This window comes from Apostichopus japonicus, chromosome 4, assembly GCF_037975245.1.
Source record: "Apostichopus japonicus isolate 1M-3 chromosome 4, ASM3797524v1, whole genome shotgun sequence".
NCBI classification, from domain to species: domain Eukaryota; kingdom Metazoa; phylum Echinodermata; class Holothuroidea; order Aspidochirotida; family Stichopodidae; genus Apostichopus; species Apostichopus japonicus.
The window spans coordinates 28,701,775-28,729,702 of record NC_092564.1 but is presented as its reverse complement, the minus strand read 5'-3'; the positions used below and the strand labels follow the sequence as shown (position 1 = coordinate 28,729,702).

The 27,928-nt window shown below is 36.7% G+C and overlaps 2 protein-coding genes across 3 annotated transcripts; one reads left to right on the top strand and one right to left on the bottom strand.

The window, feature by feature from the left end:
* Nucleotides 1–278: 278 nt before the first annotated feature.
* On the top strand, nucleotides 279–21,270 carry LOC139967061 (carbohydrate sulfotransferase 11-like). 2 transcript variants are annotated; one of them, XM_071970739.1, is made up of 4 exons: nucleotides 279–616; nucleotides 10,586–10,740; nucleotides 12,163–12,290; nucleotides 14,539–21,270. In XM_071970739.1, exons 2-4 carry the CDS (start codon nucleotides 10,608–10,610, stop codon nucleotides 15,403–15,405), a joined length of 1,128 nt encoding a protein of 375 aa, XP_071826840.1. In that variant the 5' UTR covers nucleotides 279–616; nucleotides 10,586–10,607; the 3' UTR covers nucleotides 15,406–21,270. The 2 variants fall into 2 exon arrangements, with proteins under 2 accessions (XP_071826840.1, XP_071826839.1); XM_071970738.1 differs by having other exon boundaries at nucleotides 281–661.
* On the bottom strand, nucleotides 21,221–27,928 carry LOC139967062 (uncharacterized). The gene is made up of 3 exons (XM_071970740.1): nucleotides 27,769–27,928; nucleotides 23,928–24,049; nucleotides 21,221–22,432 (listed from the first exon to the last, which is right to left on the bottom strand). Exons 1-3 carry the CDS (start codon nucleotides 27,833–27,835, stop codon nucleotides 22,250–22,252), a joined length of 372 nt encoding a protein of 123 aa, XP_071826841.1. The 5' UTR covers nucleotides 27,836–27,928; the 3' UTR covers nucleotides 21,221–22,249.

Below are 27,928 nucleotides of genomic sequence, written 5' to 3'. Positions count from 1 at the left end.
ATAACGGATTATTAATTCGTAATTACGAATTATTAATTCGTAATTACGAATTATTAATTCATAATTACGAACTATTAAATCGTAACTACGAATTATTAATTCGTTAAATAATTTTTCGTAATTTCGTAAAATAATTTCGTATCTGGTCAATTTATCTAAGAAAAAGTTTTTACCTACCAACCGAAAGCGGGCGCTTTTCCCCATGAGTCACGTGGTTGTGTTGCAACTCTGACGAGAGTAGTTTCTTTCCGAAGGTAAATTATCTTTGATATAGTAACTAACTTCACAGCGGTCTACAGTATTTAGTATGTTTGCTAATCCAATGTATTGTTTTGTGCGGGCGTCAATAATTAGAAGACTCGTCCAACCGCATCATTCACAGTATCATAATATTAGTACGTAGAATTAGAAGGCTGACTCGGTTTGCCACAAGAAGAATATAATAAACAATGCGGTATGTCATGACGGGTTCTGTCTAACTCTAAGTTGCGTTCTTTGAAGTATTCTGCCGTATACTATTCCGAAGTCCTGTTGTAGAAGTTCACCATCATTGATGAAGACCAACTGCCCAAACTTTGGCCACATTTAATATCTTCCACTGGACTGGATTCGCTCGGTACGTGTCACAGGCACATATGAGTAGTACCGTATGCCGAACAATGTAAGATTCTAAGAATTTATTTGCACGGAGAGAATGCTACAGTGACATTTACATTTTAAGGAAAATGTCCCAAGTGCAGCCTAGCCTAGAGTAACTTTGTTACTATGTAATAACTAATATGTGAGGTATCGCCAAGCCCTAACGTAGGCCAAGTGTAACTTTAGTTTAGGCCTGAGCCCTGAAGTACGGCCTAACTTTTGACTTACCAAGTTAGACCAATCCTAAACGGTAAAGATTTAATTTGACTTAGGCTTAGGCCCATCACTTTTTAGGATGTTGAAACTTAACATAAGCAGTGGTCTTGTCACACGACGTATCTTCCTCATACTCAGTCACAGTACTAAGGCTAGAATACAGATTTTAACATGCTTAGGCATATATGCCTTATGTTATAGGCTAGCCAGTAGGTCCTGATAAATCAGGGATGTCCCATTTTTGCAAGAATGGTGCTCATTTACCTGACTGTCGGTTACAATGCACTGGTGCTTTTGTACCCGACCATTGGTTTATTAAGGGATGCTAAATGTACATGATCCTCGGTTTTAAAATAAGTTTACCTGATTGTTGGTTCAATAATGATTGCGCTCTCACTTATTTACCCAGGCATTGGTTGAGTAAGGGATGCATAAGTGCTTATTTTACCTGATAGTCTGTTAAATAAGGGGTGCTTATTTACCTGATTGTAGGTAAGTTGATGAATATAGCTTTTTAGCCATACTTTGGGAGATAATGAACAACCTCCCTCTTACACACTGATTGCACAGCTAAAACTAAGACACTATGCCCCTCTTTTCAGCCAAAGAAATTTGTTAACCCTAGGGGGATAGATTTTATGAAACTTAAATAAGATAGCAACCCATGAAGTTGCATAGCTCATCTGATTGGCCGTATAATGACACGTTTAAGTTTCATACCCATCATTCAGGAACTTCTCACTGAATTAACAAAACAGGTTTTGTCTTATAACCCCTATATATAGCTTTGGCCTCAATCCATTGTGTAGACCTTTCTTGTTCTGCATGTATTTTGACAAACTTGTAAAAGTTGCACAGGTCTTCTAGGTACCAAGTTTGCAGAGTGTCAATCAAGGGGAGGTATGCGGTTAAACAGCTAGGCCTAGATGCCTTTTAGCACTAAATAGTATATACATTTGAATTTTGGACTCAGTTACCATGGTAACCACATATTTTAATGACTTAAGTATTTTCTTCCATTATATTAAGTATTAGTTCAGTTAGTTTTGTGAAGAGGCTCACTATGTATAGGTCTGAATAAGAGTCAACATTACATATACAATCAGCCCTGAATTGAAATCTGTGTCAAACTGTTGATACTCTTGTGTTGGGTGATTTAAACACACTCAAGTGGCGGTCGTCAGTTTTCACACTCTGAGGGTCAAGGAGTCCACAGGTTATCTCAAATGGTCTCAAAATTGGCTCTATTCTCTGTGATTTTGACTTTGGCTTCATCAGTTATTGATGAAAATATTTCATGTGCATTGTATAATGTCATGTAAATCTCATTCCTTAAAAACAATTGTCAAATGGGTGGTTGGTGGCAAATCTGATTTGCTAGCTCAAAATAGGTGTATGAAAACATCCATTCGCTCATATGTAAAACATATGTGTCTATGTTTCACATGTAGGAAGACTGCACTGTCTGGATATTGAAACATTTTGAAATTAAAGCTTTGTATTGTAAAATCCTTACCAGTGAATTAATTGGTTGATGCTCACAAGTGAGTGCTACAAAAATGGAGCTGGAAATCTCTGATCTGCTGGTAACACTGAATTATTGGACAAATTTGACTTGTTTGCTCTACATTGTCATATACTTAAGTGGCATTTTGGGCAAAATATATATGGCAAGGAGCCACAAAGCCTGCAGGCTTTCTGGTTTAAATGTCCTAGTCTGTTTGGTATGAAACATAGTTCACATCATGTTATCTTCCATGGGATCCATAGCTCAAAATATAAGCGGAAAGAAATATTAATTATATCTTTATTGATACCTTTTGATGCAGTCCATCAACTGTTAATTTACTGTGGCAAAGTTCTGGACCAGATATCTATGATATCAATGTAGTGTTGATTTATTATCTACTTAATTAGCTAATCTTAGCTGTAATGAACAAAAAGTCCTAGCTTTTGCTTAAGAAATCTAATAGTTAGATTCTGACCTACGCTCAGCTCAGCCAGAAAGCGACTTTTTTTTCTGCATTACTGTTAGTCAATGGGAGCTACAGTATATTAACAAATCATGTAATTTTCTAGTGACCTATTGCATCGCATATTCAGGACAACAGTGTTTTGTGAAGTACTATGTACAGTAGTACTTACAGTGCTTGTGACATTTGTATGTTACACTATGACTATGTACTGTATTGCAATATACGCCACCAACATATGTCTGAGGTTCACTCAAGCGTCGAGAGCCAGTTATTTGAAGAGCTCTAGCTTCAGTTTTGTGGATGCAAGTTAGGTACATATCCCTGCTCAGCTGTATAATTAAACTTTTATGCAGTATGTTCTCTTAATATGTGGCTGTCACATCAAATGGATTTACTCCATTGCACAAGTCCTAATCAAACCACGTATGTAAGTATGTTGGCTACGTACATACTACAGTACGTTGTTTAATAAACACTACTGTGCAAGTGCATTTCTACAAGATCTTTGTAGATATGATGTACCATGTCACAGAAAATACTCTCAAATGATTGTGCAATATAGCTCACATGTACTCTAACAGTACCTTAGAAAAAAAGTTTGCTGCCAGAAATGGAATGAGCAGGAGTGAGACAATGAAGAAGTCCATAGAAAGGGATGCAGGAGATAGAAAGGGGCTGCATGATATAAGCTGTGCAGAGGAATATAACAAAGAGAGAGAGAGTGAGAGTAAGCAGTGAACTTTAAAAGACACTCAACTGTTGTATATTTTCTTGATATAGGGCTGTGTAAATTTGTTGTAGTTAGCAACCACGGATAAGTTTAGTCAGTGTAGTTTATATTAAAAATTGTTTGTCTGAAAAATGTACTCAAATAACAACATTGTGCCATTATCTGCATATATTTAGTGTCAACCTCATTCATGTACATATATGTCAGTAACTAAAGCCATGCAAGTCTTTTTGCGGAGACAATTATTATAGTGAGGTGTTCCCTATTGTTTTTGGTGCCTACCTTATCAATATTAATGAGGTTATGGGGTCAAATGGAATTCCACAACCCTAAGTTGGATTGTAACCAAACTTGGTATACAGTTGTTTATAGCTGGTAAATGAAGACCTAATTTTGGTGGAACATCTGGGTCCCAACAAATTCCAGACCCACTTTTTGGGCTGGGTGGGCCTAAATTTAATTTACACCTCAAATGCATTTTTGGGAAACATTCTTTGGGCCAGAATTGTGGGGCCCAATATATTTTGGACCAGTTGGGCCCACCTTTTTTGACATTGCAATAACTCCATGACCATAAATTGGATTGTAGCCAAACCTGGTACACAGTTGTTGGTTAATGCTCTGGTACATGTATGTAGGCCTAAATATGTAAGAACCATGTGTGCCACTTCTGCACCAGGTTATAAGCTCAATCCTCCAATTGTGGGTAGAGCTTATGTGATACTATAGTTGGAAAAATTGTCTGTCTTATCTAAAAAGTCTACTTCTACAATTGCAGGCTGAGTTTTGTGAAATTTGCAGTGAAGGTGCCACATTGGGATGGCAATACAACTTTTCCATGAATATATGATTGGATAAAGGAAAGTGGTAATTTTTTGCAATTTCATCATTTCTCAGTGCACTAGCATTCTTTTGAGAGTTCTCACTCCTTTGATATGTGGATAAAGGATGTGGTAGTGAGCTTTATCTGGAGGGAGGAAGCGCATCAGGGTGCAGAATAGCCGGAAGTCATAAGCAATTGCATATCAGCAGGCAGATCCTTCCTATGCCAATTGTGTGTGCCGATTGTCCTGATGGTGTATGACCCCTTATCCTGAATCAGTCTGAGTAGGGAAGTGGTCTAAGCTTGGTGGCAATGACTAATTGGTTAGAATTACTTTCAGGGCAGAATTTGCTAATCAGTGTAACCTGATTATGCTGTAATTAAACCAGGGAGGTGCTACTGTACTGTAGCTGCTCCCTGATTAAACAATGCATACATACAACACTGCACTATAGATTCATTGCAGCCCTCCACTGAATTGGTTTCCTCTACAGATGATGGGTTGAGCCACTGCAGTGTTGCTGCTCTAGTTTCCATCTCAGATGCATTTCGGCCCACATTTTCTTTACATTGCAATAACTCTGCAACTAAAAAACTGGAATGTGTAGGCCATCTGGGACCATTTTTGGGCCGGGTGCGCCCAAATTGTATTGCCATCTAAAATGCATTGTGGCACACATTCTTTGGGCTCGAATTGGTGAGGCCCAATACTGTTTGGAACAATTTGGCCCACATTTTAAGCTCTAGGTTGAATTTATGAGGGCAAATATATTTTTGAGCCACTTTGTCTGGGTCACATATTTGTGGAACCAGTAATGCTCAAAATTTTATAGGTTCCAATTTCTTTGGGAGGGACCAAAATTTTAAAGTTGCACTAACTCCACAACCTTAAGTCAGAATATATCCAAACTTTGATTTAAGTTATTGGTTATTAGCTTGTATGTGTTGGCATAAATATAATGATATTGGGTGATGACAAACAGTGCTTTAATATTCCACTAATCTAGGAACCATAGTGTCCGTTTGGCTCTTGTTTAGTTCAGAAAGGATGTTTTAAATATAAAGTGGCAGGACTTCACAATCTAACACGTTAGGTCAGTTTCTAAATAGCTCCAACAAATAGTTTGATTAAGTTATAATTAGAATTTATCAAACAATTTATTAAATTGAACATTATGGCCTGCACTAAGCAGCTAACATTGTCATCAGTTTAGTCTTTAAGCATTTCAGTGATTTAGCATATTCAAAATGAATATCGTATCATGAATCTAGAAAAGCTATGTAATATGGAAATATTACTTGCATTAATTAAAAAGTTTCCTTTCTTGAACTATGATATATGTCAACAACTCAAAAAAGTTTGCCTAAATTCATCATTTCAAGATAACTCTGATAGACACTGCAAATATCTCTAATCTGATATGAAGATATTTCTATTAGCCGTAGAATTAAATCATTAATACTAATGAAGGGTACCTTCACTTCATTTGAAGTTGCACTGTATTTAACTTCTTTAAATTAGAGAAAGACTTCTTTTTTTGCGATATTTATTTGTTTCGTTTTAAAGATAATTTGTCATTTTCTCGTGTATATGAGAGTGTTTAGAGATTTTATAGCAAACTTGAACTTAAGGAAAATGTGCATATCTTTATTGAGAACTTGAAGATATTATCAACAGGGCACAAAATCCAAATGGCTTCCCATACGTACCGTAAACATGCGATATTCCTAGCAGGAAGTCCTTGGAAGTGCTTGCCCTGGATGTATCCATCGGGAGACCGCACATATATTGTAATAATAAGTGTATACATATATATTTTTATATAAATAGTTGAAATCATATACAGTGTTATGTTTCCTGGTCAACCAGGAAGTTGTAAACATAACCCAAGAAGGATGTTTGGTTATGATAAAAATTGTAAATCAATGTAATCTGGATGACGTGTGTGTGCCAGTGCTGTAAAACTAGAGTAAGTACTCAGACTTTGCTGTGCAGAACCAGGACTCACACTTAGATGTACGGAACAAAGGACTTGGGCAGTCAGGATCAAGAATAAAGAGTCCAAGAAAATGTATCCTCAGATTGTATAATTTTATTCTCTTGAAGTTAGTCTAAATCAATCAAATCTTTATGCTGATGAAAAACAAAGAAACTAATTGATTTTAATGACTTTTTTAATTAATGTATTAGTTACTCATATTGTGCCTGTACTAATGTTGCTGTAGACCATATAGAAGGTGGCTTTAGGTGTGGCCCATGCGCAGATTTCCTGCGGCACTCCAGAGGTACAGTAGGTTTCCAACGCTGTCGATGAAGCCTGTGAAAACCTATAATGTGGTATGAGTATTGTGTAAAGAATGTTAGGAGTTTTGTATAACAGCTCTTTTTCTCAACATATCAAATAGACAGTGCTGTACATGTTAACACATTTTGCTCCCATACACTTTTTAGGCTCTGAGGCCTTGAAATGGATGTGTTTTATTTTGTACTGTGGCCAGCAAGATGGATTCCATGTCCACCTCTGCTGTAGAACTCATCAGCATTCTCTGGCAGCAATGCAGTGTAACAGCAGTGTAAATGGCTGTATAATTATGATTTATATACAAAGTAATACTGATTTGTCATCATCATGATTGGATGGTAGAAGGGTGGCTGATTGGGGAAAGCAATTGGGAGAGAATAGTTTTCATAGCAAACAACATTTCATGAAGATGTGTTTTGCAACCTATTGCTATGCCCAGAAGTGAAACCTAAAGATAGCAGACACATGCTTTTCTCCAAATTGCTAATTTTAGCCTACTATGAATGTTCACATTACAATTGAACACAGAATTCCCACAATAATCTTAGTAAAACAGATGTGTTGAATCAATTGAGAGTTCAATCAAGTAGCTGATTGACATTGTTTCTCTGCTAATGCGGGCCAATTTGGTTCCATTATATTTAAATTTATGTTTGGGCAATAAGGCTGTTTCCTGTTCGGTAGCATAGGAAGCTCTAGCAATCTGGGAGGTGCAGAAAGCAGGTCGGCTTCTGGACGACTCTTCAAGTAAAGTACTTTCACATGTGTCCGACAGGCGATTCAAAATGTTGGGAGTCTTGTAAACGTTTAGTACGACTATTCCAAATCCAAGCCATTTTGTATAATCCCCAAGATAGTTCAAAGATTATGTGGTAGCTCTATGTGGAACTGTTAATATCATTTGATTGCATGGCACTGTGCTCTGTGCATTCAAAGGATCCATCTAAATGATCCACAGATGCAGTGGAGTGCATCTCTAGTTACAAACTTGGGAGAGGGGCTGACACATGCTCCATCCACTTTCCCCACATTCAATAAAAGGTGTGGGACCTCTCCCTTGTACGCTTGTTATCAAACATGCATATACAAAAGTGTTTGTGTCATTAAATTATACCCACATCTCTCTGAATAATTTGTATTAAAATGTCACCTTGCTAGTGGATACATTTCAAACCTGTTATTCTTCTGACTGTTTGACTCTTTTATTTTGTGCAAATTGTATGACAGTCATTCCTCTGCTCTTTACTAGAACTTTCCTGGTTTATGCCAAAATCTGTAAAGTATATGTACCTATGTTTGCCATTGTGAAGTTAAGTCGGTTTGCAAATATAAACTGTGGAGAAGTATGCACAGCATATGATAGAAGACTTTCCCCTGATAAGATTAGTCAACATTGTAGAGTGTCATTCACAAGCTGAATGTATTCAGGAACGGTAGAGTGTATTATACAAATCATTTTGCTCATCACACTATGTGGAACTATACTACCAGCAAGAACGATCTGATAATAGGAAATAGGTCAGATTACACTGAGGATATAGAGTGTAGGACAATACATTACATACAGTACAGTGTAGCTACTTCTGACAACCAGCATTCAAATCTGAACATATTGAGACTTGTGCACAATACCAGAGATCAGCTCACATTCTGTGAATAGTAGTCAATGAAACCTCAGGATTGTTAGCCTTTCTCTATGTACAGAATGTGAAAGGAGTGATCTGTTTTTCATGTAAGTATTCTATAGATACATAAGGTACATGTTTATCCCACCCCCACCATGATTTGAGTGAGGCATGCTGGGGTATTCTGTGTGAAATCAACAAATTTCATTTCATGCTCATTTTTACCTTATGTAGATCATAATCAGATCACAATCAAGTCACATTACTTTTGCTATTTTGTGACATTTTTCTGAAAAATGACCTTGAACTGCTCGGTAAAATATGGTGGTATGACCAACTGACTCCCAACTGGAGGTTTAAATATGTCTCTCAGATAATATTAAAAATACAATTTGTGTTCCTTGCGGTAAGGGTGAAATGTAGCTCCTTAGAAATTAGGGGGATTACAACAAAATAAATTCTGTTTTTAGAAAAGTAAGTACTGCAAAAGGCTTGTTGAAATGTTGAGCTTGAGTATACAGTAGCCATTCTTTCTAGTACAGTATATATATGTGGTGAACTGATGACCTTTAAGATTAGTAATTTCTGCCTTTCCCCCCCCCCCCCGGAGTGATAGATAAACCTTATATATGCTTACAGTGCCATGCATGGATACTGCATATCCTGTAAGATGTGCACAGCTGGTGAGCCTGGTGTATTATTATAAAGTAATTGCTGTTAGCTTGTGTCAAAAGAGTTTTCTTGTTCACTCCATCATACACAGGCAATGCATCCTAGAATTTAGTTTCCTCATTTCAATATCGATGCGATAACGCCAGGCAAGTCGATTATTTATCACCACCCGAGATATTTATAATTATCTACCCTTTCAACAATACTTCCTTTCATAATGACATCATTGAATATCCATTTGGACTTCCAAAAATCAATCACCATTTCTTCGGTCTTATTGATTTTGAGTTCAAGAAAATGTATCTGTTCTAGGTAGGCAGTAGCATTATCTTTTGTTATCAAACCCAATAAGGCAGCGTCATCTGCAAATTTAACCAATGAGCATTTTTTATGAGTTGCTGTTGCATCCGATGTATACAGAGTGAATATTAAAGAATGGTGCTCAAACTGTACATTGTGGGGTGCCAGTATTTGATATAATAACCTTGGATGTGCTATTAGATGTTCTAATATTAACATATTGTGACCTATTGGTAAGATAATTAAAAATCCACCCAATGAAATCAGGGCGTACATTCATTTCTAATAACTTATTGACTAAAATGCGTGGCTGAATTAAAAGCAGACGAAAAATAAAAAAAACAACCCTATTACAAAATCACCCAAATTTGTATCAAGAAGTGAATACAGTTTTTTGAGACAAAATAAAATAGCATCCTCTGTACTATGCTTAGACCTGTACGCAAACTGCATCAGATCTAAATACTGGTCCATAATGGGTTTTAAAAACTTAAGAGCCAGATGCTCACATGTTTCAATTGCCACTGAGGTCAGTGCTACAGGTCTTAAATCATTCATACAATTTATATGTTTTTTGGGGTACAGGAATAATGCATTGATTCCATACAGTTGGTATTGTCTGGGTACTAAATGAAAGATGAAAAATAATTGCAAATATACTGGCAAGTTGATTAGCACAATTTTTCAGCACAGGGGGTTGCAACCCATCGGGACCAGCAACCTTTCATGAATTTAGTTTGGAGAACTCATGACGTACTTCATCTGCAGTTACAGTTAAAAACGGGGCATGATATGTCCAGTGACTGGATGATAAATTATGTTGCTCGTCGGCCTCATTAGAGAAATCATGACAATCAAACCTAATGTAAAACGCATTTAGTTCATTTGCATTATTAGCAACAGATGTATTGGCATTTAGTTCATTTGCATTATTAGCAACAGATGTATTGGGTAGTTGAGATGTTTTACTAATATCATTTGTATAGCTGCTCATCATTCTCATGCCTGCCCAAACTTGTTTCATGTTATTCTCCGTGCACATAGCATATTATTCTCCGTGCACATTAAACCCACAACAAAAGGCTTGTTCTGCCCCTTACATTGGCATGATACAAAGTCAAGGTTACTATGGAATGCCAAAAGTCTCACCAGATATTGGCAGATGTAAACAAGTATGTTTCCTCTGTAATTCATTATTAAGGGTCAGCTTACAAAATTGATGAACATCAGCTGATGTAAATAGATATATTTTCAAAACTTACGTCACTTGCATTTTTTCCCCTTTGCTTTTGCTTTTTCAGGAATATTTGAAACCAAGCTAGAATGAATGCCAAGAGCTACGTCGGCATTCTTGTGTTCATTGTCCTTCTGCTCTGTATCATCCAAGTCTACCAGAGAGCAGAAATTACAGACCTTACTTTGGACAGGAATTATGTCACTTCCAGTATTAAAAAAGGTTTGAAAATTACTTATACTTCGGGGATTATAGAGATTGTTAGGTTCTTTATCTGCATACTGTAGCACATTTCTGTAGGTAGGAAGACTCCAGAAATACAGCTTGGTCAAATTTTATTCTAAGTTTATACCTTTCTTTCGATCAGTATCAGACCTTCGTTGTTGTTTTTGGGATATGGGGAGGGGGAAGAGGGGTGGGTTGGGAGATGTCAGCGGTGACATGAAGTAAAGAGAGTATTAAAAAAGAAATCTTGATAAACGCAATACCTCAAGTACTGTAAACATGCTTGTTGAGCCAAAGTTCACATTTGGTGTGTAGATTTCCTTGGGGAGAGCAAATACCTTTTAGATTTCAGGTCAAATGTTACTTGTGGTCAAAGTCTGAAAACTTGGTAAGGGTAACAGCTGAAGAGCTGCAGCATGATCAAACTCTATACTTAAATTTTTACATTTTTGATGAATGCTAGAAACTTGGTGGCTTGACAGGGGTCAAAGGTCATATGAAGTTATAGCTATAAACAATCACTCAAAATGAAAAGGTATTGCCATTATGTTCATAATCTTTTTGGTTGCATGGATCCAACTTCCAACATGTAATTTAAATTGATACATACTGTAGGGCTGGCGTCTTAGTAAAAACAATCACCTTATTCTTGTTGTGGCATGTCAATGGTAATTTCAGGTACTGTTTTATGTTTTGCATGAAAGTCAATGGTCATTTAGTTCACATGAAGCGTATAGCTACATTGGTTGTCAGTAGTGCAGGAAGCATGCTAAATTTTGCCCCATTTCTGCCAATCTTATCCAACCAGTGGAGTTGTATTCACACATGAGATAACAACTTATCACAGTAACATACCTTTGTAGACTTGTTTTTGGCCATGACAATGTTGGGGGAATAGGGCTGAATTGTGATTAATTATGATTCTAAACAGTTTCCATTATAAACCACTTGCAAAAGGAAGTTTTGTGCATCATTGGCAACGGTTAATAGCTTACATGTTCAGTCTGTCATTGAAAATATATTTGTTGGATTAGTGTCATTTGTTTAATATTGCTATTCCTGAGTAAAAGCAGTTTCTTCAGGTGTGAGGGGAACATGTACCCTTTAAGATGACTCATAAATTGAATGCTAGATTTAAAGTCCTTCCTTTCTGAATGTATGGCAAGTTAACCACTGACTGTAGGGTAGTTTGTAGGGTCATTTTGCAGATAAATCCCTCAATAATCTCAAGCCTAGAAGTAGTATGCTCTGACAACTGATGTGCCTAAATAACACTGTCAATGAGTGATTACTTTGTTTTGAAACATGAATATCATCTTTTATCAATGGGGAATACATTGACCAAAGATACTGAATTATACTTTTTAAGTTGCTCAATTTTGTCATATATAGTGTACCTTTTTTTATTTATAATGACAGAAGGGCAAAAGGACTCCAACGTATCAAAACTTAAACAGATTTCAGTGTTGAAGGTTTGGAAGGATTCAACGGCTTCTAAGGATGGAGGAGTGATTGAAGATTCTTACCAGAAGCACCTCATGTCAAGAGTATGTGTACCCTTTGTATTAGCTAGCAATATGTGCAATGCCTGAACTGGTCATCAGCAAATTGCCACGTTCGACCTTTTTGGTAAAGAGGAAATAATGTGTTTGCAAGAAAACTTCCCTATATTATGATTGTTAGGAATGTGATGGGCGTAAGTAGTGTTTTGTTTATTGATTTAATTGTGAATGCCAATAACAATTGATGTGTTATCTTTGGACCAATAGAATCACAGCAATATTTATTGAATCATGAGCTTGAGGTACTTGTGGACATAAACATGGCTGGACTTAACTTTGCAATAATTGTATACATAAAGGTGATGAAGAGCTTGAAGGAATTTAAACATGTATTTATGCTGAAAATATCGGTGGAAATGTTATAAATCAGTGGAATAGTAATATTTTGACTTTACAGTATGTCATCTCTAGCTATTTTATGTTTCAAGGTATTCATAATGGTCACTATTTAAATTGGGTTACCAGTCGAGAAGCTATTGGTTTGATCACTAAGAAGCCCAGTACACAAATTCCTATGAAACTATATAATATTTTAGCAGTCGGTGGTAAGCCAACAATTGTTTGATGGCGATGGCTGCCGGTGTTTACATTGGGGAATCCTGAACATCTTATGATTAAGATCATAGCATGCAGACATACAGTTCTTCAGAGCTCTGCAAAGCAGTGCAAGTAGCCAGGACTACACCCTAGGTTACCATGGCAGTATATTTGTCATGGCAACTGCTCCCCACTTTGAAGATATGCACTCATCAGAGTTTGTTACTTTTCAGTTTGAAACTAAACAAATTTCATCCTTGAAATTACGCTTTGTAAACCTCTTCCTTCTTATGGATGGCACTAAAGCAGTCAGCAAATCCTGTTAGTAAAGTACTAGGTCAGTGGCGTGCGTAGGTTTGGTTTCAGATGGCCTCCCATATCAAGAATAAGAGCTAGGGTCCTTCACCCATACATAAACATGAAGCAGGTCATATGTACTGCACTGCTAATGGTATGAGACGTAGCTAATAATAAAAAAGTGACGTTCGGCACAAAATGTTCTAGTTGACAGAAAGCGCCACTGCCAGTTCTACACCACTGTAACCTTTTGAGAAATTATCCTTTAAACATCTAAGGCTCATCTATTAAAGTGGCTGTACAACTAATTCTAACACAGAGGTCATTAGGTCACTTCCTTGGATGGAACATAAAACAGAAAGCTCTACTGCCAGGTGGTAGTTCTTCACCACTGTAACCTTTTGAGAAATTATCCTTTAAACATCTAAGGCTCATCTATTAAAGTGGCTGTACAACTAAGTCTAACACAGAGGTCATTAGGTCACTTCCTTCGGATGGAACATAAAACTCAATGTGTAAAACAACTTTTATGGTCTCAAACGACGTTTCAATAAATTATAGAAATTTTCAAGGACAATATGGTAGTGTTGGTCAGTCCAGTGGAGTATTGTTTGTGATGTGAAACTAAAAGAACATGTATTGGTTCAGTTATTATATTTTAAAAAACAGTGGTCAATTTAGCATTGAAAGCAGCATTCCAAAGATGTAACACATTTTCAAGCTGAATACCTTGAAAATCAGCTGAAACATTACCTATTAGCTAATTGTTTCGTTTCCTCTCATCTTGGGCGTGATATATGACAACTCAACTTCTGCCTAAGGTGACTCTTTGAGATACTTGAGTGAAAGCTGTGGACATTTACTTTGTTAATTAGACAATCCAGTTGTTAGTGAAATAAGCAGTTGGCACTTGCAAACATGCAAACATGTGACTGGCTGTTGTTGTCCATTGGCTCAGAATTTAGGAACCTAGATTAACTGCAGATTACCTCCCCTTTCAATGTCTTCTGATTACACTGTTCCTTGTTATCGGGTGATCACTGCAGTTTGTTGATGAAATAAGGTGTGAGAAACCACACACTATTTCTGGCAGGGTTTATCAGGGTAAGTTTTGGAGAAGAAAAAGTGTCCAAACTGTTGTGTTGGAAAACATCTTGACTATCTTCTGAATCAGTTCATCCTGTAAGCTGCAGGTCTGTACTCTTAGAAGCTTTTTGCGGAGTCAATTTGCTCTTTACATAGGTGTGTTTATATCTCCTGAAGACTGGTTTCTTGCACATATTTAATATGTGACATTGAACTATACTGCTATTCCCCAGTTAGCGGTAACTGTGATGTCAGTAAGCCTTCCAAAGTCACTGATTCTATCTTCTTCTTCTCCTATCTTCTTCTTCTGCAGCTGACAGATTCATACTCTACAAACAGTCCCTACTTTGACAACCATCTCGAAACACAACGAAAGAGACATGCTCAGTTATACAGTGCATGTAGTTCAATGGGTTATGAGAGCTACGACAGCCCAAGCAAGAACATTTGGGTCAACGACAAGTACAAGTTTGTCTATTGCTCTATCCCAAAAGTAGCATGCACTAGCTGGAAGAGCATTCTCCTTGTTTTGGATGGTGTTGCCGATTCCACTGATCAGTTCTCCCAGAGGACAATTAACTCAAAGTCTGGAAGATGGATGAAGCAGCTATGGAAATATCCCATACATCAACAAAAGTTCATCCTTCAAAATTACACCAAATTTATGTTTTCAAGAGACCCATTTTCAAGGGTGCTCTCTGCATTTCGTAACAAGCTCTCCCCTAACTCAACATTTGAAAGAGCTAAGTTTTGGCAAGCGAAAATTGGGGGGCATATCCTCTCTCGCTATAGAAGCACTTGGCAAAAAGGAGATCCGTATGACCTAAAGTTTTCAGAATTTGCTCACTTCATTAATTCTGGTCATGGATTTAACAAACATTGGAATCTGCAGTATAGGCAATGTAGACCGTGTGACATTGATTACACAATCCTCGGACACTTTGAAACTCTACAAGAGGACTCTGAATTCGTACTTAAAGTCATTGGCGCTGACAAAGATGTGTCGTTCCCATCTTCTAATCACAGCAGTCCGACCAACAGTTCCGATGAGAGTATTTTTACATCTTTCTACAAAACTTTATCTGATAAAGAGTTGAGAGATTTATATCAGACATATGCTAAGGACTATGAGCTGTTTAATTATCCCTTACCTGAGAGGCTGAAGAACACAAAAACATAACATTTTATCTTAAGCAATAAGATTTAGGTCATCTTTAAAGATAACCCCCCCATCCGACCCCTTTTTTATTTTTTTTTATTTGCAAAACTTTTTTTGAAAACAGTAGTAAAGTTAGAAGTACTTATTGTATAGTTTGTCTTCTGAATGTAATGTATATATGAATGCATTCAACATGTCAACCACAGTAACAGGACAGTCCAAGCAGATAGTCATAGGAGTGTGCACTTATGTAGTAGTATTTTTTCATTGCACTTGATTTGTAGTTTTTGCAGTTTGTTTGGTATCCAAATATCTTTAATCACCTTACACCTTTCATTAATTTTTTACAGTACTAATATTAAATACAATTACCTTTCATATGCAGCACTCATTTACTTTAATTACATTAATTAAACCGTATGCTTTGTTCTTGCAAGTATGTTTCTTCTAGTTAAACACACAGCAATACCCATGCACACATACATTCTTACACCCACACGTACATATACGCATACACACACACCCATACATACATACATACATACAAAGCTTCTTGTATTTTTGCTGGTAAGATTGTCCAGAGGTTAATGGATATGGTTTCTCTCTTGTGGAATCTATTTTCCTAACCCAGTAACAAAACCTAAATTGCAAGAAGTTTGACAAAAGTCCCTTCTTTAGTTTTTTCTTTTATGTAAGATATACACAGTACTGTTATGGGTCACCTTGAACTAGTGAGTAGAGGATGTAAGTAGGACTCAAATTATTTAAAGTATCACTTTCATTCATCACGGAACTTAGCCAGAAATATTTCAGGCATACTAACAATGAATGCTATTTTGATGTTAAAGGATATTTTGGTGGCGAACAATGTGACATATTCCACATTATATTACTACTAGTTAAAAGCCAGGCACGTAGAGGGGCCGCCGCCCCCCCCCCCCCTTGAGCATATTTTTTTGCATGTTTTTTATGATATCGCTAGTAATTTCAAAAGAGAAAATGCTAAGATGCAACTTAGAAGGCCTGTAAAGTACCATTTGCAGCGATCTGGGAGGCATTTTCAGCGACAATTTTCTTGTACCCTTCGCGCCAACCCATGGTGGCCCTACGCTTAGATAGTAGTTTGCAATGCCGTATGTACGGCTCTGATAGTTTGCCTACAGTTTCGCCCCTCCCTTAGCAAATTCCTCGCTACCCGCCTGTTGAGAGCCCTATCTAAATATGCTGTTCCTATTGCTAGAATTGTAGGCAATAGATCTTTGCTAGATCAGTAGTTTATGGCTCCTAGAGGATGACTGTACACTTTATATATGTTACTAATAGGATGTATGTACACTTTATATATGTTACTAACAGGATGTATGTACACTTTATATATGTTACTAACAGGATGACTGTACACTTTATATTTGTTACTAACAGGATGTATGTACACTTTATATATGTTACTAACAGGATGTATGTACACTTTATATATGTTAGTAACAGGATGACTGTACACTTTATATATGTTACTAACAGGATGTATGTACACTTTATATATGTTAGTAACAGGATGACTGTACACTTTATATATGTTAGTAACAGGATGTATGTACACTTTATATATGTTACTAACAGGATTACTGTACATTTTTTTTTCCAATGAAAATACCTGATAATGTGTCAGTCGGGCGTAGAACGTCACCCCTTTCGTTCTGTTAATGTAGATTTGTATGCATATGTTGATTGGACACAGGAATGTAAGAGTTAAGAATATTCAAAGATTAGCGAGTATTATGTTTGCATTGTCAGTATAGTTTTGTAAGATTCTTTGTGTACTCAGTGCTGGTATTAGCATATATATACATGGTGATCCTTTTGCCAGAGAATAACAGATACTGATGTGAAAAATCTAGAGCTTCCATATGACATTCAAAATACAAAAACTAATAAAAACAATTGTAAATACCACAGTCAAATAATTCCTTTTCAGGCTGACTAATAAAAGATGATTGTGATACATATTTAGCTATCTTAGCTTGAGTCACTTATAGTTAGGTTTATACTAGTTGTTATATGTACAATGGGTCACTATTTGTATGGTGAGCAGTATGAAGAAGATCTGTTGTACTCAATCACAGATGACATCAATTCCTATCAGTTACTTTGTTGTTGATGAATATGTCAATTCTAGTTTATTGTTACAAATTCTACTAGATTAGTATGCTTAGTTAAAAGTCAAATTCAATGTGGCCTAAAGATAGTAGGACTTTCTAGTATAAGAATGTTTATGAAATATCAGAGCTTCATGTAAGGAATATTAAAATTAAAGAAAATCTTTGAAAATCTGAGGTAAACACGGTTCATAGAACGAGCATATCAATATTTTTGTCACCGTTGAAATCGATATAGATGACATAGAGTATGTATTTATGTTTTCCTGACTGAAACCAACACAACTTGAATCAATGGTAGTACTCTCTGCCCGACCATCCACAATATTCCACTTAACGGTGGTTGAGTCGTGTCATTATCAGTCTGGCAGTGAACAGCATCCTAAAGAAACAAATGTGGTTATTTCAACCAGTAAATCCAATGTTGTGTCTTGCACCTTTTTAATGCTTGATTTTGGCATTGACAAACCTTGCCTCACTGCATATAACACAGATAACAGATCCCACATTAAACCTGTTCTCCACCAACTTCACTGGTTTCCTGTTTCTGAAAGAATAAAGTACAAACTTCTCAACCCTTACTTGCAAAGCCATCCATGGTTTTGCCCCAAACTCTTTTTCCAACTTACTCACCTTACAAATTCCAACTCGCTCACTCAGATCTCACAGTGGTATTCTCCTAAAGCCACCAAAATTTAAAACATACGGTGAGCGTTCATTCAGTTGTGGCCCACAAACTCTGGAACACTCTCCCCACCCACAGTAGGAAAGCCCCTACCATAGACAATTTGAAAATCGTCTTAAAATCCCACTTTATATTCACATGCTATCCTCATTGGACCTTGTTATTTTTCGATCCTTTGGTGTATATTTAAGTGTTTGTACTACTATGCTGTATTTTTGTACTCATTTCATTTCTTGTAAAGCACATTGAGGCTGTCGGTAAATGCGCTATATAAATAAGTATTATTTTTTATCATTAAACTTGGGTGGCTTAAAAGGTAGAATATCTTTCCATAAAGGTACATTAATGATCGTTTAACTTCAGGCTGTATTATAAAAACCAGATTGTCAATTGAAAATGCAACAAAAGGGCACTTTCTAAATAACTAAAGGGAACTTTAGTTTTGATGGGAATCGTAACTAACGCAATCATGATGGTGTGTGTATGTATGTATATATGTCTGTGAGGCGCCCAGTTTGTTAATCCGATATATCAAGATAGGAAAAAAGATTTACATTATGTAGTGTGTAGATATTTCATATTGAAAGGAAGACCCTATTGTTTTGGTGGAGGTCAAAGGTCATTTGTTCATCAGGGGTAAAAAACTGAAAACCTTGAAAACATGATATCTCAAGTTAAGAGCATGATTAATTTTCATACTTGGTATGTGGATGCATTATAGTTAGTAGAGAATCCTATTGTTCTTGGTGGAGGTCAAAGGTCATTTGAGGTCAGCAGGGCTCAAATTCTGAAAACCTTGTAAACATGATATCTCAAGAAGGTAAGCTTGAACAGATGTTATTCTTTGTGAAGTATTGTGTTCAGGAAGCCTTTTGTTTTGGGTGCTGATAACTTGCATATTAATGAGAAGGAAGGACATAATGTTTACTTTATAATAGTATATTTAATTACTTTAATTAAGCTTAAGATTTACAAAAGAAGAAGTCAAATCCACTTCTGTATGTAAGCTTGTATATAGATCATGTACTCACTGGACTATCACCCAAGTTTATTTTCAATGCATTCTGAAATATTTTGCAGTGTATTTAATATCATGATTTACATTTGAAAGTATATTTGAAAACAAAGTTTGCAGGAGAAAATCATGTTTTTCTAATCAGACAAAGAGACAAGGTTTAAAGTAAAAGTCTCCTTCATATGTATGAAAGAGGACTTGGAAGTAAGTCTAAAATGAATCACAGAGCCACTTGTGACTGGAATGTAATGTGTTTCTTTATTTTCTTCTTCAACTGTTTTCCTCATTGGGTGTAGTGTCTGGGATTTTCTTTGTTGAAATATCAAAGTTCTACACATCAGTTACAAATTGACATTGATTTTAGTGGGAAAAGAATTGTCCTTTCGTTTAGAAAAATGAGTAACAATTATCAAGCAAAAAAATTGATTTTACCTGGAAATGGCTCTGTGACATCAGGAATTGGATAAATGGCAGATCTGACTCAAATATCGAAAACCTTTAACTATGATATCTCAAGGTAGGAGTCATAGATACTTCTCATACTTGGTTTGTGGATGCATCACATTGAGTACAATACCCCTATTGTTTCTGGTGGAGGTATGTATTGCCACCTACAGTTCACTGGACTGTGATTATCACGCCATAGTGTAATTGTACATCAGAACAGTGGTTCAGGACATTGCTAAAATCTATTTCTGGTGAACAAGCAGTCTAGTGTACTGATATCACCAAAACCTCCATGCATTTAAGCATTCTGTGTCATTACAAAGATGTACTTTCCATTTACAAAAGAGAGGCAACTCTTAATTTATAGGTTTCTTACACAAAGCTCAGGTTGGGTGGGGGAGGGAGGGGGAACAAAGGAAGAGCCAGTTTGTTGTTGTGCTATGATTTATTATCATGCTAGTATTATATTAAATTAATTTCAGCTTTAACTTTTATATTCATGGATTTTGTTTACTTGTGTTTTCATTAAGTCTGAAATACATATTTTTATGTTTGGATTATATTAGGTATATGTATATTTGAGGATCTGATGTATGTTAGTTAACAGCATATTTAATAAGTGACTACCTTTGATGATTCTGATACTTAATGTAACCAAGGAACCCCACCTCCACTCCCAAACACATAAACTTGTTTAAGACTGGGATATGAAAGGACAAGTCAGAGAGGCTAATTATTTTAAGGTGTTGTTAAATTAAGTATATCAATGTAAGTGATGCATATCCTTGTGCTTATATTTTCCTTTTTGATTTACCATGACATCTTAACAGCTTATCATCAATGTGGGTGGACTACCAATTTAATCACAATTAACCTAGGGATCAGTATCAAAACATAACATTTTGTCTGCAAATAATGCCAAAGATTCAAAGAAAAGTGGTATTGGGATATCAGTGATGCATGCTAAGGTGTTTTCATGCTGTTTTGTACAGGATTTGTTATAAAGAATGGATTACATTTGAAGAGAGGAGCTGAGTTGGCCAATATGCATCATATTGTTTAAGATTTTGCAATATTAAACTTTGAAAGGTTTAAAAGTGAAAACCACTACAAGAACATACCAGAATTGCACCTAATTCGATATTTTTTCTTCAAAATTTCTTGTAACAGTTTTAAGTTATACCTTAAGGATTGTTGAATACATTTTGTGACAAATTGGTCCAAAGATATTGATACTTCCCAAAGAAATGTATTGTAACACTGAAACTAGAAAAGTCAGAGACTTCCAAAATGCCTTGCGTTTGTTTGGTGCTCTTTTAATTCCATAGTTTGTGGTTTATGGTTCTACTGACAGAAGCTTACAGAATATCCAAATAATTTGATCTGGAAATGTTTTATTTGTATCCATATTTTCTATATTTGATATTGTCTACATGGTATTTTATATTTGGCTGTTTTGATCTGTACACTTCACATATTGTCTACATGGTATTTTATATTTGGCTGTTTTGATCTGTACACTTCACTGCTGACATAAGATATTTATTTATGGAGTGGGAGAAATATAAGAGTGGCAAAGAGTTGACTCAGTGTTAAGTATTATTATCATAATTTTTTTTGTCTCGTAAACAAGATCATTTTAATGTTCTCAGCAATTATTATTTACATTAATTCATTTACTTTCTGTTTGCATGACATGCTTAAATAGTTTAATACAAGAACAGGTTGACGAAAGTACAAATGTGAAAAACTTCCTTAATGTAATGTGGATTGCTTCCAACCAATATAATAGAAAGTGATGGTGTAGAAAACCAACACTTCTAGACCCCTAACCCCGCTCCCCCCTCCCCAACTCATGTTGTTTAGCAGTGGCCTTGCAATGCTCCAGATAAGTAATGAGGAAACAATCAGCATGACCCTTACAGTACCCTTGTCAGTCCCACCCTCAGCTCCCACCATCCATCGTTACTGATGAAATAATTGGATGCAAAGGAAAACTATTATTGAACTAAACGATCAAACATGCTTTGCATCCCTTGTGCATTACAATCCCTTCGGTAACATATCTCTTACAGCCTAACAATCTTCTTTGACGATATTTTTTTTATAACGATCAGGTACATGTAGAGTCCTACAACGTACAGAAAAAGCAACTTTAGCTCCATGTCAAATGTGACCGGATTTTTCGTTTGCGTTTTATAAATTAATTTTTCGCAAAATTTCAACTTTTGTGTATTTTTATATAAATAAAATCCGGGACAATCCATGCAATCCTGGCGAAAGGAAATGACATCATATGTGAATAACAGTGTCTACCTTAGACAAAACTACAAGGCATAACGTCATAGGACAAAAAGCACAAGCTTCGATATTGAGAAGAAAGTTTGAATCTGCAAAGTTACTGTATGGCTATCTAAATTGACCAAAAACCTTCCACTTTCCTGTCTTTCTCCTCGTCCTAGATGAAGCTTGTAGATGCCAGTTTCACTTCAGTCCTGTTCACCGCACCCTGACTTTATAGATTCTCATTTATCACATGTAGTATAGGGAGTAACTTCCAGTTCACCGAAATTGATCCATGAAACCCCCGACCATCCCTTTATCCTTGGGCTTGTCCTTAAAGCATGCCAAGTATAATGTACACAGCATCCCAGTTGTGAAAAATATCATAGCAAAGAAACAGAGAACGCTGTTCAAATTCAAGACAAACCAGCCATCTTCCTCCTCATACTGCTCCTCTTTCAACTGTGGATTCAAAGAACGAAGACAACGTTACCCTGGTGCACTGGAGTGTCGCGAAGAAATGTTATAATTATGATATTAGTATCTGACCAGCCGTGAAGTTTCATGGAGTAATGAGAGTTCAATATGTATCTGTCTCTGTACGACGGTATGATACATGTTTCTCGTTCTATATCATTAAATATTTACTACCGTCGACCGTACCGTATCTGATTGCTCAAATTAGGGTTGAGCTGGGGATTGGTTGGGGTAATCAGAGGGGGAGAGGGTCGGGTCCAGGTAATTGGGGGGGGGGGAGATTGATATTTCCATTTGGGTCGCAGATGCTTAATGATCTCTTATCAGGGAGGTCATGTTCAAGACGGAGAAAGAACGTAGTATTGAGCCTAATAATGTGAAACTATATGCGGGTTGGCCCCTGTAAATATCAATTGTTAGCCTAATTGCTTCGACTCCTTGATACAATAGCAATTAAATCGATAAGTGCGAATTGAAAATTGTCTCGGCATCTGGGCCTTGGTACCTCAATATAATAGTATTGCTGACCGCTAATTTTAACATTTTTAGCCGAGAGGCTTTTGGTGTTAGGCCTCTCCAGAGCGCCGGTCGCCTCGGCCTCAAAAGCCAAAGAAAGAGCGGAGGTCCTTAATAGCCAATTCTGCTTAGTGCTAACTAAAGAAATTCTGCAAGATCTACCAACACTTAAGCCAATACCATTTGCTGATATTGCTGACACTACTCCTGGCATATCGAGAAAGCATTTAAATACTTATGTAATTCAAAAAAACATGAAACTATCTTTTTTTTTAGCTATTAGATTGCGACCTGTCACTTGATTTCGTAGCAAGAGACAATCGAGTCGGCAGATAAAATTACTGAACCAATCGGAACAGTTTTCACAAGGTCGTAAAGCGTACAACATATATTGCCCCAGATCGATCGCATTCGTTTTCACCAAGTAGCGTTGTGCGTATAAGAGAACAACATGAAATTTACCCCCCCCCCCCTATCCTATCCCCATCGATTAAGCCACTTTATATAAGTAAGAAATCAAGCATTTACAACGTATAGGTACACGAAGGTATTTCATACCTGATGTATTATCCAGATGGAGATGTTGCATTTAGAGCGACAATTAAGTACCATACGACGCACCAAACTTTGACTAAAGGACTAATCACTAAATCTACATCAAAGTTAGCTGCTTCAGAGAATCTAATTCTGTGCGTATAGTGGCTAACGGGGAAAACTTTCTGTGAGGCAGATCACACCCTGCTATAAAGAAGTAACCATTTGATGATCATATATCGTGGATATTTATTTTGCTTTTGCCAATCTTGTCGTCCGCGTTTTGTCCTAGCTGACCCCCCCCCCCCCACACCCCCCCAACTCTGGCTACACCACTGCTTCCTGTTCAAACTCTTAGAGAGAGCTTGTTACAGACTTCCTTACAGAGGACTCTTTTGCAAAATGAAGCAGGCAAATCGTTTTTGCTCACCTCTGCCTGTGAAGCATATCTTTTGTGACGTTCCGGTGCTTGTTCACTCTTTCTGGAGGCGTTTGACACTTCATCTCTGTTATTGTCTTGTGAGGTAGAGATTCCGAACAGCTGGGAAAAGTCTGCAAAGTATTTTATTACAGGACGGTATAAGCTTAACATCATTTTATAACATCAAAACTGAATGTAATTTCGGAATGAGTGCTGTATAAACATTTTTTATTATCTTTGTAAAGTTGCGACCGTCACTGTGTTGTTGTGCAATGTTCCAGATATCTGCATATGCGGCAAACTTACAGTACTTCCTGCATATCCTTCAAGAATAAGACTCTATAATCTCTTACAATGACTCGAGCTTCTGACTTTAACTCGACGAGTACAAGTTAGGCCTATCCTATACACGCAAAAAAATGGAGTGTTGAATTTTAACACTTTCCAGGTGTAGCCGTTCACCCTACACCTGAAGGGTTACTCTGACCCTGAGTAGGGTTACATAATTTATGTAGCGTGAATTTTTTAACACCTGCAGAAGTGTACTTTCAGTTCGAGTATTCTGATTGGTCAAACCTCCCGTCAGCTGGATTCTTAGTGTAAGTACCACCGTACCGTGAACACACATTTACCGTACCTAGCAATACTTGTACCAGTTTGTCGACATTTATCGTTACTAAATGTACTATAGTAACCACAGCCATATATACGTTCAAGCCACAAAACGTTACGTACTCAGTGTGCGATAACGAGCTACAATGGCATGAAAAGGACGTTATAGGAGACTGGGGCCTGGAAGAATTGATTGAAAAATTCGAAGGTATGTTTTGATATTATGTAAGTGTACGTGACAAGAACGAGATATGCTTAGAGACCCACGACTAAGCTGGGTAGACGAATGCATTTGAATCGCTTGCGTTACGTAGACCTAACGTTAAAGTCATCCTATAAGTTAATATAATAGGCTAGCTGCTGTTTGTCATAGTCAACTCATAATTGTCAACGAATCAGTGTAGCCTACATACAAGTAAACATTAAACGGAATTGCCTTCGGACGGACGGAGGACTTTGGTCTAGGCCTTTATTGTAATCTAGTGCATTCTATTCCTTTTTGTGCGTTAACCGTAACTTCGTATACCCTGCGAGTCACTTTTTTAAGTAGTACTACTAGGCCTAGGCCTAGTACTAGTAGTAGTAGGGTATACTTAGGCTATTTCAAGACAATGCATTTTAAATAGCATCGGGCATGGGCCTATAGAACACGCTGGTACTATGTTCAATAAGGGATAAACATATATTCATGTAATGCAATATATAATTACCACTAATTGCCATTTTAGCTTGTAAGTTGTAGCAAGTAGGCCGAAGCTGATGTGGATTGGTGATACTTTTAGACCTAAGCCTAGGCACAACTATAATTTAGCTATCTTATGGAAGTGATCTAGCTGTTATAATTCATATCAATCTACACAATTGCAGTGGGAGTGAGCATTGCTTTAAGCATTGTTAACATGATGCATTGGTTATAAAAGTTGCCTTTCTTGTCTTATGAAAGTTTAATGCAAGTTCCTGTTTTGACAAGTAATCACTATAGGCCATCTGGCTTTCTAGATTCAAACGTACTTGAAGAAGTTAGAATCACAACTGATTAAATTGTGGGCATTTTTTTTAGGAATGTTCATGTTTTGTGAGGGGTACATGTAAAAAACTGCTTATGCTCCAAGAAGGTTTTAACACAACTTCATTATGATGGGAATTTTCTTTTCTTTTCTTTGTTGTTACTTAGGAAGCATCAACTTGGAATTCTATTTGCAAAAGATTTCAGAAAGACCTCAGCAATATGTGTAACTTCTTGGAGGAAGCAAAATACACCCCAAGCAGTCATTTGTGATCATCCAGAGACATGCCCTACCCCAGAGGACATTTATGAAGCCATTGATGTTTGCTTCAAATTATTCTACCTGTTAAATCTGAAATATACCAAATTGCAAGTCTCGGTGCCTGGGAATTTTTCCAAAAAGTTGTCTACAAGTTGCCTGGTGGTGTGAAACGCAACCAGATTCGAGATTTTTATGCTCACCGTGCCGACAAAAAAGACAAAGTTACTGCAGTTTAGCAGTTGTCATAGACAGAACTCCATGTTTCCTCATCTTATGGATCAGAATGTATGTAAAGTTGTTGCTTATTTGGAATTTTCTTTGGGAAGAGTTTTTTCTTTGTGTTTAATTTGGAATACCAAAGGCACGAGCCAACAACAAAGACAAAGTACCTGCAGTGTAGCAGTCATCATAGACAGTACTCCACGTTTTCTCATCCCACGGATCAGCATATATCTAAAGTTGTTGCTTATTTGAAATTGACTTTGGGAAGAGTTGTTTCTTGCATTTAATCTGGAATACCAAAAGGCATTTGCCAACAACAAAGACATAGTCACTGTAGTGTAGCAGTCATCATACACAGCACTCCATGTTTTCTCATCCCATGGATCAGAATTTTTCTAAAGTTGTTGCTTATTTGAAATTGACTTTGGGAAGAGTTGTTTCTTTGTCTTTAATCTAGAAACAAAAGGCATGTGCAAAAAAATAAAGACCAAGTAACTGCACTGTAGCATTTGAAAATGTTGGCACTTTTAAGTTGACTTAATTCCACAAGACAATACTTTTATAGCCTAAATTGTTCGTTTTACATTTAATGGGATATAATAAATGGACCTCTGGAATAGGAAGGTAGTAGAGTAGAAAATCCCACATTCTGAATTGTTTGTGTTGTCATTGCTTTTTGCTCTCTCTTAAATGTAACTTTCTGCTGTGAGCGATTCAAACATGCATCCATATTGTTTACCTAATTACTAGGTAATAATTAACCTAAAACCTGTATAAAATATTTTCTAAACGGGTGCGATGTAAACTTTTCTGGCAAAATTTTACATAACAGTATTGTATTTGCATTACATAATAAACATGGAAAACTTTACAAACCAGCAGTTAAATATACATCCAGAAGTATAAACGAGAGAGCACTATTGTGTGTTGAGAGTCCATTAAGTATCATCTTGACACAGATGACAAATGAACACCATATGGTGGTAATTCTACTCACTGAAGCAGAACTTTGACACCCAGAAGGCCAAAAAATGTGCACTAGAGTGTTAATTATACTCCCTGAAGTGCAATTTTGACACCCAGAAGTGCTAACAAATGAACACTTTATGGTGTTAATTTTACTTCGTGAAGTGTCATGTTGACACCCAGAAGTTTTAACAAATGAACACTTTATTGTGTTAATTTTACTCCCTGTAGTGTACTTTCAACACCAGGAAGTGTTATTTTGACACTTGTATGGGTGTTGTTAAGGCAACACTCGCAAAGTGTTATATTATGTTACACTTCTGAAGTGTTAATTTGACCCGGTGGGTGTTGTCCCTAATCCAAACAGGGTGGGGTGTTAAATTCAACACTTTACGATTCAAATTTAACACTTCATTTTTTTGGCATATATGCCAATTTCGTTTTGACTCGAGTCGATGCAAGTCATATTTGTTCCCGGCCCGAGTCAAGCCAAATCAAGTCCGAGTCAGTGACTTGACTTGTTACAACACTGTTCTTCGTCGGATCATTGAAATTATTGTAATTATTCTACTATACAGCCTGAAGACAATCCAAGCGCTTGACAATGTATGTCTTGGCTTGCCAGAAGTATATACTATATAAGTACGCGTCACCACTTCAACACATAGCCTATATTAATCTTTTGACAATGAGTCCTCCTGTAATATACCTATATACCACCCAAATTTAATGGATTAAATTGTTAGTTACAATATCTTTGCAACGTTTACACTTGTACTCACGACCATCCCCCGTATTGACATGTAGTATGATAAATGCTACAACTATGAAAAATACAATATTTTCCATATCTATGAAATCTTGACAGCCGCTTCTCGTACACCGTTTTATTTTCGAAGTTACCCTTTATATTTACGGCAAAGAAGTCTCATGAAACGACCA

Coding starts and splice junctions, on each gene's coding strand:
- LOC139967061 (XM_071970739.1), top strand. CDS start 10,608: ATGAATGCCAAGAGCTACGTCGGCATTCTTGTGTTCATTGTCCTTCTG. Junction 10,741..12,162: donor CACTTCCAGTATTAAAAAAG/GTTTGAAAATTA, acceptor TTATAATGACAG/AAGGGCAAAAGGACTCCAAC. Junction 12,291..14,538: donor AGAAGCACCTCATGTCAAGA/GTATGTGTACCC, acceptor CTTCTTCTGCAG/CTGACAGATTCATACTCTAC.
- LOC139967062 (XM_071970740.1), bottom strand. CDS start 27,835: ATGGAAAATATTGTATTTTTCATAGTTGTAGCATTTATCATACTACAT. Junction 24,050..27,768: donor TGTCAATACGGGGGATGGTC/GTGAGTACAAGT, acceptor AATACTTTGCAG/ACTTTTCCCAGCTGTTCGGA. Junction 22,433..23,927: donor GATATGCTTCACAGGCAGAG/GTGAGCAAAAAC, acceptor TTGAATCCACAG/TTGAAAGAGGAGCAGTATGA.